Source organism: Crocodylus porosus, unplaced genomic scaffold (genome assembly GCF_001723895.1).
Source record: "Crocodylus porosus isolate Cpor-Errol unplaced genomic scaffold, CroPor_comp1, whole genome shotgun sequence".
Lineage (NCBI taxonomy): Eukaryota > Metazoa > Chordata > Crocodylia > Crocodylidae > Crocodylus > Crocodylus porosus.
In genome coordinates, this window is record NW_017728931.1 from 100,874,671 (window position 1) to 100,889,664 (window position 14,994).

General features: G+C 40.9%; 1 protein-coding gene across 1 annotated transcript in view; it reads right to left on the bottom strand.

Annotated features, from left to right (window-relative positions):
* ANKRD26 (ankyrin repeat domain 26) overlaps positions 1-14,994 on the bottom strand; it is a 119,281-nt gene that overhangs the window by 45,963 nt on the left and 58,324 nt on the right. Inside the window, exons 21-26 of the mRNA XM_019543428.1 lie at positions 13,051-14,049; positions 11,953-12,200; positions 8,588-8,737; positions 5,745-5,778; positions 5,359-5,497; positions 3,975-4,188 (exon numbers count right to left, since the gene is read on the bottom strand). Of these exons, the coding sequence (XP_019398973.1) occupies positions 3,975-4,188; positions 5,359-5,497; positions 5,745-5,778; positions 8,588-8,737; positions 11,953-12,200; positions 13,051-14,049 (1,784 nt within the window). The remainder of the gene's footprint in view (positions 1-3,974; positions 4,189-5,358; positions 5,498-5,744; positions 5,779-8,587; positions 8,738-11,952; positions 12,201-13,050; positions 14,050-14,994) is intronic.

Genomic DNA, 14,994 nt, shown 5'->3' on the forward strand with positions numbered 1-14,994 from the left:
CGGCAAACTTTAAAAAAGGATTCTCCTTTAAAGAAGAAAAATGTGGAAAAAAGTTCCAGTTTGCAAGGGGCTGCTTGGGGCTCCCTATGCCCCACATACCCACCCCATGGCCCTATACACTGGGTGGGGGCTCAGGTCTGGGTGCAGGGGGCAGTGGGTTGGAAGTGGGGGGCATTTTGTTGGGACTGGCCATTAATGTTTACAAATGAATCCTGGTACAAAAAAGGTTGAAAACCACTGATGTGGTACAATCAGCTGCCTGAAGCAGGATTATCCCTAGCCAAACAATCCTATACAAATCCACTGTCTAACCTCTTAGCCAAACTACAGTCAATCCTAACACAAGACATGACAATATAACACACTAACCTGCCAAAAGTAAAGCAGAGGGACCATGATGGCCAATGTCCTGGTTCTGTAAAGTTTGCTAATATATGGTCAAGAGATCCCAGGAAGAGGCCTATTCCCTCTGGTGCAGAGGAAGGCAACAACCTTTACAATCCATACCAATATGACCATGGAGTAAAATTGGTTCCTGACCCCAAACATAGTAATTGATCTAAAAGCCCTTTACCCGGGAATCTCCACGTTTAAGTCCCAGCAGGAGCACTGGCTGGAGTTAATGTTCCTTTGACCCCAGTCAGAGTTCCAAGCCTCAGCTGTAGCCAACACCTGATATTCAAAGAAGAATGAAGGCATCTCAAATAAACTTTAGAAAAGTCTTACTAGATCTTAGCATAGCTCTAACTTTAATGTGATAAAAAAGTGTGACAGCCTGGAAGTACAACATAAATCAAATTTTTATGTTAATAGAAGCAGAGGCTTTATTTGGAGAGTTTAGATATTTTCTCCCCGAATACTTAAATCTAATCAGGAACACACAGAAGCATAACAAAAAAAGGTCAATTTAGAGTCTATGTCTACATTTCATGTTGGGAAGATAAATCATTCCTGTGTTTGATAACCATTTAGTTTTAAAAAAAGATATGTGACAGGAAAAATATCAGAGTCTTCACTGTTTCAACTCTTAACTTTATAGAAGAATAAAATATCATTTGCCAAAAACACTACAGTGTGAAACAAATCTGAACTACAAAGATAAAAGTTTCCTTGCAATTCTTACTGTAGCTCTGCTAAAGGATAGAGTCTCATTAGAGGGGCACCAGTACATTGGTCCAATATCAGATGAGCACCGATATAAAGAAAATTGATTGTATCAGAAATTGGCTTGATGTGGCCAATAATTTGGCTGATAAATGCCCATGTGTGCGCCCAGCCTCAGCATAGCACACGGGAGCAAGGAGCACAGCCTGGCAGCATGGAGAGCTACGTGCATCTGGTAAACCTGTTCTGGTAGAAGGGGAGGAGGAAGGGAAGCAGTGCGGGGGGCAGGTCAAGGCCCCTGAAGTGAGGGAGGGAGTGGGGAGTGGGGCATGGGCAGGAGCTGCCCAGCTGGGGTGGGGTGCGGGATGGAACCGTAGTTCGTCCATAGGGCACAGGGTTGGCTCCTGCCACTGCACGCACCCCAGGATGGCACGGGGTGGGGAGGCATGTGCCCCCAGATCTGCGCTGGGGGAAGGGGGTTGCCACTGCAGACTGAGGCCAGGGCTGTGCCAGGCTCTACCTGATGTGTGGGGGCTGCGCTCGAGGTTGTGCTCAGGGCGAGCAGTGCTAGGAGGGGCTACGGCAAAATTTGGGGTGGCTGCAGCCCCCCCATATAGCCTCCCTCCCAGCATTGCCGCCACCTACCCTGAACACAGCTCAACTCAGCCCAGTCCCCACTGGGAAGAGCCCAGTGCAGCCCTGGCCCCAGCCCGCCCTGCCCAGATCCACAGGCACATCCCCCCCCCATGCCCTCCCAGGGTGTGCCCAGAGGCAGGAGCCACCCTCGCCCCATGCCCCTGGATGAGATGTGGCTCTGTCCCATGCCCCGCCCCATCTTGGCAGGGCAGCACTTGCCCCTGCCCCAGCTCCACTCCCTCACTATGGAGGCCTTGATCTATCCCCCATGCCCCATCCCTTCCCCCTCACCATCCACCACAACAGACTTAACAGCTGTATCTGAAATCGGACCAGTATCAGCCGATATGCCTCCTTAAAAATTGACAATTGGTATTGGCCCCCAAAATCTCTATCAGTGCCCCCCTAATTCTCATGAATGCAACACTGATATTCATGTCTTTATTATTTCATGTAAAATAGATATTAAAGTATTTGTCATTAAAATAAACAATACTAAAGGATTTTGTTAACGGAAGAGAAAAAAATCTACTAAATTTTGATATCAAATCAAAGCAACATTTCAAACTTGAATTCATCATATATATAGTGCATCTACTTTAAAAGCACACCCTATTTATTGTAAGCAACAACTAAACACTCCATTCAGATCTATTCCAGGGACACTGGTCTATGGAAACTTAAAACCTGACTTTCCTTATTTAATTTCTCTCCCTCATGTGTAACATATGAGTCCTCATTAGGACTTCATTCTGGATACCAAACACAATTCTTAGTAACCTATATGCAAACAGAAGGAAATAAAATTGCAAAGACCAGAACTCATGATCTTCCATTGTTATATTCTCCATGTTCCTTTGCTGCCATCTCTTGTTAAAACTATATTAAATAATCATTTATTTGGGGTATAGAACTTGTCATTTTCTGTTGTCTGTAAGACAACATGTACATGCACCCATGTACAAATAATATTAATATGACCTATTTTTTATAAATGAGAATTTTTCTGAGACTGAAAACACAACTTAGTCTTGAACAACTGTTGTGAGACTCAGCAAAAGCATATCACCACACACACCTTTCATGTAAAGCTGTGCACTGGATCATTTATGGTTAGTTGGTAATAAATTCAATGGTTAAGTTAGGCAAAGAGGAGAAGGGCGAGTTCCTAGTATACTAACCAAGAAGGAAAGGGTCATGTGGGGTGTGAAATTTAAATAGAGCAAGATGGTCAAATCAAGAGAGAGAAGAACAGATGTTATGTTTTACTCCATTCCTCCTTACTTTATCTCACAAATAAGTCCCTCATGTCCCGGTTGAATACAATATACTGTAGCACTACAAAACACTTTTATAGCACTATAAAAAGTCACACAGACAAGTGTACCCCCTGTAGCACTACAAAAATACCAAACGTGCTACAAAAATGTTGTTGGATGAAACTGCAACTTGCATTTAGTAGTGCTACACATTAGACATGGACAGGGAATCTTGTGGTCCCCCTGGCACTCCATAGCGTTCTCCTCTCTCCCATACCCTACTTCTAGAGAGGTGGAAGGGAGAGTAAGGTGGACAGCTGTTGAGAGCCACCTGAGTTGTCATTAGGGCTGGAGAGTAGTAATCCCTATGAGGCTGTTCATCTTTGGTCTCCCATTTCTGCTAGGGGATTGGGGAACACAGCTGCAGCCCCTGGGATCTCCAGAGGGAGCAGTTACAAGACTGAACAATCCCTTACTGTGCCTCTTAATTGGAGACCATGCTGCTGCATGCCTTTATAGAGATGTTGTACCCTCATCGAAGGGCTCAGCAGGGAAGGTGGGATGTCTGTCTATAAAGCTACACTTACGTCCGTCTCTGTCCATAAAACTACTTTTCTATAGCATTTCAAAGTGCTGCAGCAATTGTAGTGCTACAAATGCTAAGTTTGTCAGGGGCCTTACTCACTTTCCAGGCTTCTGGTGAAAACAAATTCTACTGAAATTTCCAGTGAAATAAAATCTTCTGAATTGAAAATTCTTGTAGCAAAAAATTTCCCAATGGACCTACTGTCAAGGTAAGTAGTTTTCTGACCAACCTTTCATTTGATTCTGCCAGGTGCTGAGAACTCACCCAAACTAGTTAAGAATGTGCTTAAAAAATAAAGGCATCTCATCTCATACCTTCAATGCCTGTCAATATTTGTGTTTTCACAGAACAGGGTTTTAAACTGTTTACAAGAATTTAAAATTCCATACTTGAGACTGCTGACATCACTTTCCCATTCCATTTTCTGGTGATCCAGTCTGGATTTCAATTCTCTGGTCTCTTCCAATGTTAACTGTAGTTCTCTGTTTTCATTCTCAAGTTTTCTTACTTTTCCCAAGAGCTGGGTATAGCGACCCTTTTCACGTTCTATTAGTCGTTCGTATCCATGAAGTATGTTCTGAATTTTCAAGAGAATAACAGAATCTATTTGGGAAGACAAAAATATGTGCAGCTTTCAGTTAGTAAAAAAAAAAAAAAAAGAGCAACAGAAAGTTCTTTCATTTCCACTTTCAAATACTTCAATTTCTAGTATATGGATCATCAGTTACATTAAAAGCAATGTTAATACCTTATTTTATTTCACTTTCAAACATATGATCAAGATTACTCCTACATATAGACAAAAATAATGTTTGAGTGTGTGTGCGTGCGCACGTGTGTTTAAAGATGGCTTATATTTCTAATAAAAGAAAACAACTTGCTGTGCTTTACCCAGGGTCTACAGAATACAGATCAACAGTTGTGATGTACCTCTAAAGCCATATTTCTAGTCTCCCTGCTGAGCCTGTGACAACTGCCAACACAACAAGCCCAACTCACTCACTCCCACATACTGCACAACAAAGTCTGACAATTTAATTGGACATACGGCTAAGAAGTAACATTTATTTGGCAATATCTTTTATTAGGCTAACTGTATAGTTAAGAGACAGGTTGGTCCAACATACAGCTAAGAGCAATCTTGAGCTCTCAGACAATCTAACAACATATATAGCCTAACTGAAAGCAGTTCTTTTAGGGGTTTTCCAGGGGTTGGGCTTTAATTAGAGCAGCTCCAAGAGCCACTCTAATTAAAGCACCTGGAGCATCACATGTATCAGTGTCCCCAGACTGAAAAAATGGCAGTGGGGCCACTTTAACTAAAGTTCGTCAAATGAGCTCACCTCACTGCATGTGCATAGTTGCCCTTTCTTTCTTTGGCGGTAAGCCCAGGCTCAGCAGGGAACCAGTATAGACATGGCTTTGAGGCAATCTTTCTCAGATCCTGAACAGAGGAAGTTCCTCTCCAGTTAGTTTAATTTAGAGCTTTGGCAGCACCTTTTTCCAGTGTACAGGAACCAGAATATGGGTGAGAATCTCACCCTGTCTTACAATTTGAATCAGTGCTTCAGACAGCAACAGCTTTCCTTAACCTTAAGGAGATGACAACTCCAAGGACAAAGTAAAAATTTAGAATACTTAGCATTTGGAAATCTAGTTCGGTTGAATCTACAATGATATTTCCAAAACAAACTAATAAAAAAGATTTGAATTTTCCAGACAACTCAAATTGACATTGTGTCTGATTGCTATAAAGATCAGATTTTTCTTTACCTTTACTGTCCACAGTAAGCTGTTCTATCAGCAACATTGCCTCTTTGTAGGTTGTAGTAGGCAACTCTAGGTCCTCAGTAGGCGTGTCAGAAGACTGAGTTAAATCATCTAAATCATCTGCCACATCCCTGGATGCAATCTACAAACATTATATATTTTTATGAAGTAAAAAAAGAATTTATTTCTGACCGTTATCACAAAAACAAGCATTCCTGTCCATTCTCTTAACTATTTTTCATATGTTTAGTTTCAAGTGTGAAAAACTAAACTTTTCACAGTCCAAAAAGCAATGAGCTCCTCTGGTGAAACCCCATTCTTATTTATGGTAGTACATAAGCATTTCATTTAACGTGGTATTTTTTATTTAGAAAACTGTTTTACCATACCGTATTCTTCTCATTCACTGATTTAGTTCTGGGTCTAGAAAATAAAAATAATTTTTGATGTTGTAAGCTGATGTTAAAAGTTCAAGTTTTGCAAACTTTAATTTATTTAATAAATGTGAATTCTTTTATGATTTAGTCCTGTATAAAATGTGAATGAAAGCTAACAGAATAGTGATGGGCTACCACCAGGGCTACTGAACACATTGCTTTATTACTGAATTTACCCAAATACATGACAAGGTTCCCTCCCCCACAATCAGCATAGGGGAAAAAGTCCCTTCTCTTATATTTGCATACAAAGAAAACTCATTAAATATACTGTCCATCATTAAACTCTGCCAAAAGCAGCATGTACTCAGAAATGGAAACTAACTATGAAACTGATTAAATGCAGCCAACACTAAGCATGACTAAAAAACATATGGCCCATATTAAGCAAACATACCAACAGGAACCCACCACAAGGATAGGTTAGCACGGCGTGCCTGAATACTGTATTCAGAATTCAGCATACTGCATACTGTAGAGCTCATTAAACTCAATCTCACTCAATGCCGAATCTCTTTCAAGTCATGGTGAGCCACTACAATGAACACATTTTTACTTTCTCTTCACTGCTACAGCTGAGATGTGCCTTTTCTTTTTCATTTCCAATGATTCTTGTTTCTTCACCTGCCTTAAAAGTTTGGAAAACATTACCCAATGGGGCCCTAAACAGTTCATCTAGAATCCATCTGTTGCCACCTCTCTCAGCATGTTACATATGACTAATGTGACCCTGCACTATTGTTTTACTACATGTACTCCATGAACATACTTTTACGCAACAATTTTGTGCCTACTTACATATAATACAAACTATGCATGGCATTAGTCCAAAGCCAAAAGGTTCCTGATTTACCATATAGTTAACTGGGCTGAGTCCCACCAGAGTCAATAGTTTCAAAATATGGTGATTCTATACCTCAGAACTATTAAATATGTATGTGTACTCCAAATACCACCCTCCAACAAATGGGGTGCTAATTAGCACCCCCAATCAAGACTGAAAGTGGGTGTTTTAGTCATGAGTCTTGGCACCCTCCAAAATTTATATGCAGATGAGGCACAGGGCACCCTGGCCTGGCTTCATTTTATGGAGGACAGGGCCACACACACCACATACAAAAGGCTGAAAGATGAGGTAACAAGGGTGATTCTGGCTGAACCATTTGGAGTCTCATTTTGTGATGTTTGCCATACATTCAAGGCTAGTGAAGAAACAGGAATCATTAGAAATGGGAAAGAAAGGCGCAGCTCAGTTGTGGGAGGGAAAAGCAAGTTGAAATACTGGCAGTGTAGTGGCTCACCATAACTTGGAAAAGAGGTGGAACTGAGAGGGACTGCACTTAGTGGGTACTACTATGCATCTTATTCAGGTGGGATGCACTAACTTATTCTTGTGCTAGATTCCCATCCACGTTTGTCCAATATGGGCCATAATGTTTTATAATCATGCTCAGTGTTGGCTACATTTAATCAACTTCATAACTGGTTTCCATTATTAAGTATATGCTGCTTTTGCCAGCAGTTTAATGATACCCAATGTATTTAGTAAGGTCTTCTTGTATGTGAATGTAGGAAGAGGGGCTTTTTTCCCCCATGCTGATTGAGGAAAAAAATCTTTGTCTTTTTATTTGAGTGGGTTCTGGGCTGATCTTCATAGAGATCTCACCTGCCTGCATGCTTTACCCAGCACCCCTGGCAGTGGGTGCAGGGTTGACAGGCCTGGTGCTTGGGGAGCAGGGCCAGATTCAGCGGTCGCAGCACACTGGCTGCGGCAGCAAGGAGCCACCGATGCCAGGGCTGCTGGGAAGTGGAGTTTAGCTCTTGTGCCACCTCAGCCTCACTGTATGCCAAGGGGTGGTGGGACTGGCTGCACCAGGGCCCAGGCTGGTGCCCACACCTGGGCTGGGCAGGGCTGAGGGACCTGCCACAGGCAGGTAAAATCTCCTGTTCAGCTAGATTTGGCACATGGGCCAGATTTTGCCATCCCCTGCTGTGAGCTATGAAGCCACAAATGCTTATCTTTCTAAACCTAACGGTCTTACTTCGAAACAAAGTAAGACAAAATTGCAAGACAAATACTTCTCTGCATAACACTCTTGTGGATCTGTATAAGTAGGGTATGCAGTACCCTAATAGGGTGCCAATTGCACATGAAGGTGTTACAAGGAAGGAAAGCTAAGAGTTCAGAGCTGAAGCTCTTCTTCCCTTGTTTCTCCTCATCTGCCTACCTTTTCTCTTTTCCCTCCAAGAAAAAGGATGACAGAGAGAAGATGAGAAAAAAAGGAAGTGGAGCAGAAAGAATAGGGTGAAGGTTAAACACTTCTGAACAGAGGGAGACAAGAGAAGTTGGAGATGAGGTGGCAAAAGGAGAGTTTCAATTCCTCTGTTTCTGTTTTCTGGTTGAGAGTACAACAGTGCTTAATCAGCATCGTAGCAAAAGGGGTGTGACTGGGGCACCAGCCCCGGGTATGGAGTTACAGGAAGACATAAAAACAATAGTCACTGCAGTGCCGGCCTGACCGCTACCAGCAATACAGCTACTGATGCTGCACCATGCACCAAAGTTCACCAGGTCACAGAAGTGCCACTGAACTTAACTGTCCTTAATGCCTGTCACAGGAGGGGAGAATAGTCATATACTACAAGACTTACTGTACTTCAGAAACTCCCAAAGTCATAGGTAGATTGTCACAGATAGAATTATTTCAATTGTTACATCTTTCAATGAGGTTTACTATTAAATACGTTATATTTCTAATAATCTTACACGGTAACAAAATTGTTATAGTCAGTACCTTCCTTCATCCTGAGACGTTTCACTCAAAGTGCTATCGTCAAACTGGCTTCCACTGGTAGAATTCATCTGCTGATTAGCTCTTTGCTTTGAAATCCGCTTTTTGTTTTTATTTTTCTTTAGGTCTTTCATATTCAAGGCAGGCTTACTGCTTTAAATGAATAAAGAAAAATCCAACATTCAATTATCTTCAAATAAAACATTTTGCATCAGAAATACAAAAACACAGATGACAATACCCAAGAATACTGAAGAACTTGGAAGAAAAATGTTCTCTATGATAGAACATTAAGTATGGTTCCACCAAGTATACTGAAAGATGACAATATTGCAAGCAACTTTATTTTCCCAAAACAACATATTGTCAAATACAAAAAGAATTTGGACTAGATTTACTCCACAGAAGCTAATTTGAATCTTTTGTGAGCAGGCGCAGTTACTCAGAGGCAGGAATTCACTTCAAAGTTAGGCATGCCTTTTTTAAAGAAATAAGAAATTAATGTAAAATTTTTAGATTATGCTACACCTTTGCATTCAAATACATACACTAATTAATTATGATACCGTAGTTTCACTGAATAGGATTACTTTTTACTGTGATTATACCCAATGCAAAACTCTGCAACACTTTTTTTTTTTTTTACATCCACCCTATTCACATCCTTTATTTTAGGGGTGGTCACACTGTTGTCCAGATGAGCTGTTCACTAGAACCAGACTGAGAATCTTCTTAGCGGTTTCTGTGCCCAAATTTTCTAGTCAAACAAATGAACAAAGGGACATAAGTGCGCTATTTTCTTGCTCTGGCTACCCAGATCGTTATGGTAGAAAAAAAGACTCCACAGAGCTAAATCCTTGAATCCCCATGCATCGGTAGATAAAGAGTTGGCAAGAAAGAACAGGGAGTGGGCAATGTACTAGTTTTGTTCCCCAGTGCATAGGTATACTGGCACACCAGAGAACTTTCTGTATCAGGAACTGTGCTGGCGCTGGGTACTTTCTTTTTTAGGCAAGGGAGAATTCCACTAAAAAGCAGACTGTGATTCTGTGGGTATAGACAGCCATAACAGATGAGCTGTTCCAAGTATGTCACTGATTGAGAACTAGTTCATAATTATCTCTTGACTAAAATGTCTGTGTGGATACTAAGGGTTCTAAGTAGACTGCACTGCTGCCAAGCAGAGGCCTTCCTGGAGCTCAGGCTGCTCACGGCAGGCAGCAAGGAGGCTGCAAGCAACTGCACTGAGGTCCACGGAGCCTAGCTATAGGCACTGGTCTCCCTTCCCCCTCCCCTCCTTCATGCTCCTTCCTCCCTCCCTCCCTCCTTCCTGCCTGCCCTGCCACCTTCCGATTTCTGCTGGGTACTACATGGCTTCCCTTTCCCCACCTTCCCTGGACTGCACACTAAATGATAACCAGTAAAGTATAACTGGTTATCACTGGGCTTATTGGTTAAACTATTAATTGTTTAGCTGTTCACAACCCTAGCACAGAATGCTCACGGCCTGTACACTTAGACACTCCTGTCTGCTCCAGCTGGGCTTGGCCAGGGACAGCAACAGTGGCAGTGGGTGGATTTCCCCGTTCCCCGCATACTTGCTTCTGGGCTGTTGGGGAACACCCAGGGCCACAGGGCAGAAAAGAGAAACCTGCTTGTTCCTGCTACCACTGTCCCCAGGTGAATCAGGGCAGAAATGATTTTGAAGCTTCGCCCCTCACACTGCATCAGCCAGTGATAGCAGGGACAGCAGGAAAAGAGGGAAGGCAGCATGCAGCTCATCATAGAGGGGAAGGGAGGAAAGTGGTGAAACTGGGAGGGCAGGGGGACAGAATTCTTATTATATATTATATAACTCTTATTTTTGAAGTCCTCACTCCTGCTCCTGTGGTCTGCCTGGTCCAATGGGAGGGGAAGCTGAGCACAGGGGTTTGCACAATAGAGTACTGACTGTATTCCAGAGCAGCCCCTTGCTCTGTAAATGTTGGGGGCGGGGGATTAGGAAAGGGACAGTTTGCGATGGAATGTTTCTGTGACTCCATGTAACGCTGAGCCAGTTCACAGAGAACCAGCTCAAAATAGTACTTGATTTTTTTGGTGTGCTTTTTAAACATTCCATAGGCCAGTCTTACGTGGCATGCAGGTCTAGACTCTTGGATTTTAATTTTTATTTAGAATGCTCTAAGCATTATGTCTGTCCACACCCTGAGTTTTTAAAATGCCCCAGAAGTAAATCAGGTAGCACTCTGAGTAACAATGTGCTTTGTGGCACGCTACAGAGGTAGCATAATAATATTATAGAATAATGTGTTCAGGTCAAAGTTAGGAATGTGCCTGCATGCAACAGAGAAAAAGTGTTGAAAATTCTTTATCAGATGAGCCCTCAACTGAGTTCCTCAGTTAACAAGAACAATGGCTAAAAGGCTAAAAAGATCTTAGCTCCTGGGTGGCTAAATTTAAAGTAATTGTTTACATGTCACTAGCAGGCCATGCACTGTCTACCTGAGCCCATTCTAGCTCTTGTGGTCAGTCTGTTAAAATGATCATTTCCTTTGTCTCTACCAAAACCAAGCACACGGATTAAGGAAACTGCTAAACCTTATGGCTACAAAGAGACACCTGGGCATAATCTGAAAGGAAAACAGCAAGCTGCAAGCCAATGCCTTTTTATAGCTGTGTCTGCAACTAATCATAATTCAGTGATTCTCAATTGTAGTGTTGTGCTACTCTCATGTGCCCTGAGAGCCTTTCAAGGGTGCTGTAGGGTACCATACAATGTTACCACTGTTAGGTATGTAAACATGATTGACATGATAAACCAAAAGATTTAAAATAAGAATTCAGTGTCAAAAACATTCTGACTTGTTGTGGTCTTCTTGGATTTCTTTGCTACAGAAGACTATCCTAATGTTTTTCCATAGTCAAAAAATCACTGGAAACTAGGAGCTGGCATTTTCCAAAGGATGCTTTGATACTAACAAGGGGGACTTGAAACAAAAAAAGGCTGAGAGCCACTATGATAAACTTATTCTACCTAACTTATTATGGTTCTAAAATATATTTAGAGCCTGCATGTTTACAATGAAATCCATGGGAAATTTTGGATCTTTAGTATTTTAAAAAATCAAGCAACCAATTGTGGGATTTAACTTTAGGCATTTACTTTTGGAAATTATGACCAACATGTTCATTTATTTAATAAACAGTACACAATTTATTATTCCCTTAATTATTTTTAGGGAGAAAAATAAATCCAAAATCACTTGTAAGCAAAAAAAAGTTGTGAAACCTTGTTTATCTCCAAAACCCCCAAACACCCTGTACAGACAATAAGGTAAAGATTACAATTTCTATTCTTACTAGCTTACCTCTTCAATGATATTTGATTTAATGTTGTTCTCTCCTTGGAGGAAAGGATCATTTTTAGTTTATCTTCATCTATAGTTTCTTCATTTTCTTTTTTAAAAGGCTCATTGCCTTTTACAACCACCTTCTGTTTCATCTGCAGATTAACAGTGCTTCCAGTCAAATTTGATACGTCTGACTCATCCACATCATCTTCTTTCTCCACTGTTTCGATTTCTTCATACTTCTGCTTTCTCTTTTCCTCTGCAACCTAGGATAAGAAAGTTTACAGCTTACTATGCTTCAGTATTTCTTGACCCAATAAAAAGTGATGCTGCATACAGGATGTACATCAAACTTTACCCCTACAATTCACATAAAGCTATCAGATGTACTACTACATTCTACATAATTCTACTGACATATTCAACCACACAGAACAGCAACACACAATACAGAACAACAGAGGACATGCAGCAACAGAGTACTTTCTCTTTTGAGAGATGTGCAGGGGAGATGAATTCACTCACTATTAACAAGCTTTATAAAAACGTATAGCCTTTAAATATTAAATAGCATCTACAATTTAAAACATGAAGCAATGAACATTGTTTATCTTATAGAAAAAAGTTAGAATAAAAGCACAATGTTAAAGACAGAAAAGATGTGATTCACAAAAATGTAAATGATGAACTTCAAATGAAACAGAGTGTTTCACAGCAAACTGATGTTTCAGCGAAGGGTTAACAGAGGTGTACATGCACAAATTAGTTAATATCCTGTTCAGAAGCTATCTTCATTCTCTGAATCAAAATCTGAATTGATGTAAATTTGTGCTTTCCCTTTAAGGTCATGGGAGTGGCAACTACATGTTGAAGAACTGAATATGCCCCTTTGTTTGAAGACTAATTACTATGGAAAACTGAATCTTAGTTTTTCTTGAACTTTCAAAACAGAGGAAGGAAAAAAACCCAATTCTCTGCATCTGCCCCTCTTCAGCACTGCACAGGAAGCCAATTTGTACAAAACACTTTCCTTTAATGATGAATAGCTGAAGTGAACAGGATGGTTTATGTGAAGAAAGATCAAAGAATATGGAGAAGCAGCAGGTGAACCTCTACCTCTTTTTGCAGTTGTACCTTCTCTTTCTCCAAAGCCAGGAATACTACTTGTAGCATTCCTACCTCATTCTTAAATCTTTCCATATCTTGCTCCAGTTCTTCATCCAGCTGCCTTTTCAACGTGTCATCACAAGATTGTTGAGAGGTTTTCAAATTACTTTCAATTTTTGTTTTGCTTATTTTAGGATTACTGACAAAGCAGTCTTTGGGGACACTGTCATTAAACTGGGATAAGTCTGTTTTAATATTCGTCTTCACTATACCAGATAGCTTATTTTCATCATCTGTAGAAACAGGTCTTACAATGTCAAGAGTTAGGAAATTTTTCTCCAGAATGCTTTCTTCCAAAATGTAGTTTCGTGAATAATCAAGGTTTCTCTCTAAAATAGTATTTCCATCTGCATTTCTTTTTATTTGTGTGTCAGACATTTGGTCTTCCACCTCCCTAGTTTCTGCTATTTTTGTACTTACTTCATCGTTAGTACAACTTTCTTCGTTTACATTCCAAATAGGTTCACAGCTTGCCTTGAAAACATACTGATCAGAAGACTTTGGAATTAAGATTTCCAAGCTGGATTCCTTTTGTTCAAGTACAGACTGCATATCCCCAAATTCACCTTTTCTTTTTGTGTGATTGGTGGGTTTTGTCAGTTTAAGTGGCGCTTCATGAATGCTCTCCAGTTCTTCACTGAAGCCATCTTCTGATGTCCCCTCTGTAGGTGTAGTTGTTTTCTCAGTTTCATTAATTTCACCAAACATCTGCTTCAGCTCTGCTGTAATGTTTTTAAAATTTGTTTTCAAATCCCTTTTCTCATTTTCAATCCACATTTTTTCATATCTTTGCTCCCAAAGTTTTGGATTCACTTGCACAAGCTCTGTGTTTGATTTTTCATTTTGTTCTACTGTTTCCTCATGTGAAACTGAAATCTCTGTTTTGTCAGTCTGATTTTCAAGTGCTGTTTTTTCTGTCAAGTTGGTTGTGTCTAACATATATTTATCCTTAAGTAAGCAAGTGTAGACAAAGAAAAATTAACAAAAAACCTAGCAGGTATAACTAATCTCATAAAATAATTCACACTATAAACTTGCCACATATCACAAATCTGTACCAAACAAATCATGGTTGGGAATCTTAAATATTCTGAAAGTTCATAAATCTTATTTATAAAACAAAGACATTTTTAGGGTTTTATTTTGGTAGGATTGGATTTATCTGCACAACAAATTTTCTTTTTAATTTGCCCATTTTATGTCATTTGAAGCATATAAAAGCATCTAAACTTAGACACTGGGCTACATTCTGCACCTTAGGTCTGTGCAAGGAGATGTCTCCTGTATGTACAGAACTTCCTTCTTTCCTTAGACCACTCGTTATCTGAACCCCTCTCTGCTGGTCCAGAGACTGCACCACAGGAAATGAAGGAGACTGTTCATGTCAGGTGAATATATGAGAGAGCTCACATTGACTTAAAAGAAAGCACAAACTGGTCCAATGTCTCTTCTAAATATATTTGAAAGTAGAGAAAATTCAACATAGAAGTTGCCTGAGAAAGTCTGTATAGCTAGATACTGTGCTAACTTTTCCCTGATGTTCTCTTAGTCTAAATCAAGGGTGCTCAATCTCCGGCCATCACATGTGGCTCATGAAGTTCCCCACAGGTCAGGAAATTTGGCAGTGGGGAAGCCGTGGCCATGTATACAGCCACCCTACTCCCTGCCAAATTCCAAAACCCCAAGCTGCCAGCAGGGCCAGGCCAGAGTCAGGGCATGCTCCCTTTTCTCCCACACAGCGCTGGGCCAGAGCCAGGCTGTGTCCTCTCCCTTTGCAGGGACAGGCCATGTCCCCTTTCCCCAAGAAAGCCAGGTCACGCTGCTTTTTCCCCACTCAGGGCCAGGCTGGGTCACATCCTCTTCCCCCTTGCAGGGCTAGGTCATGTCTCCCTC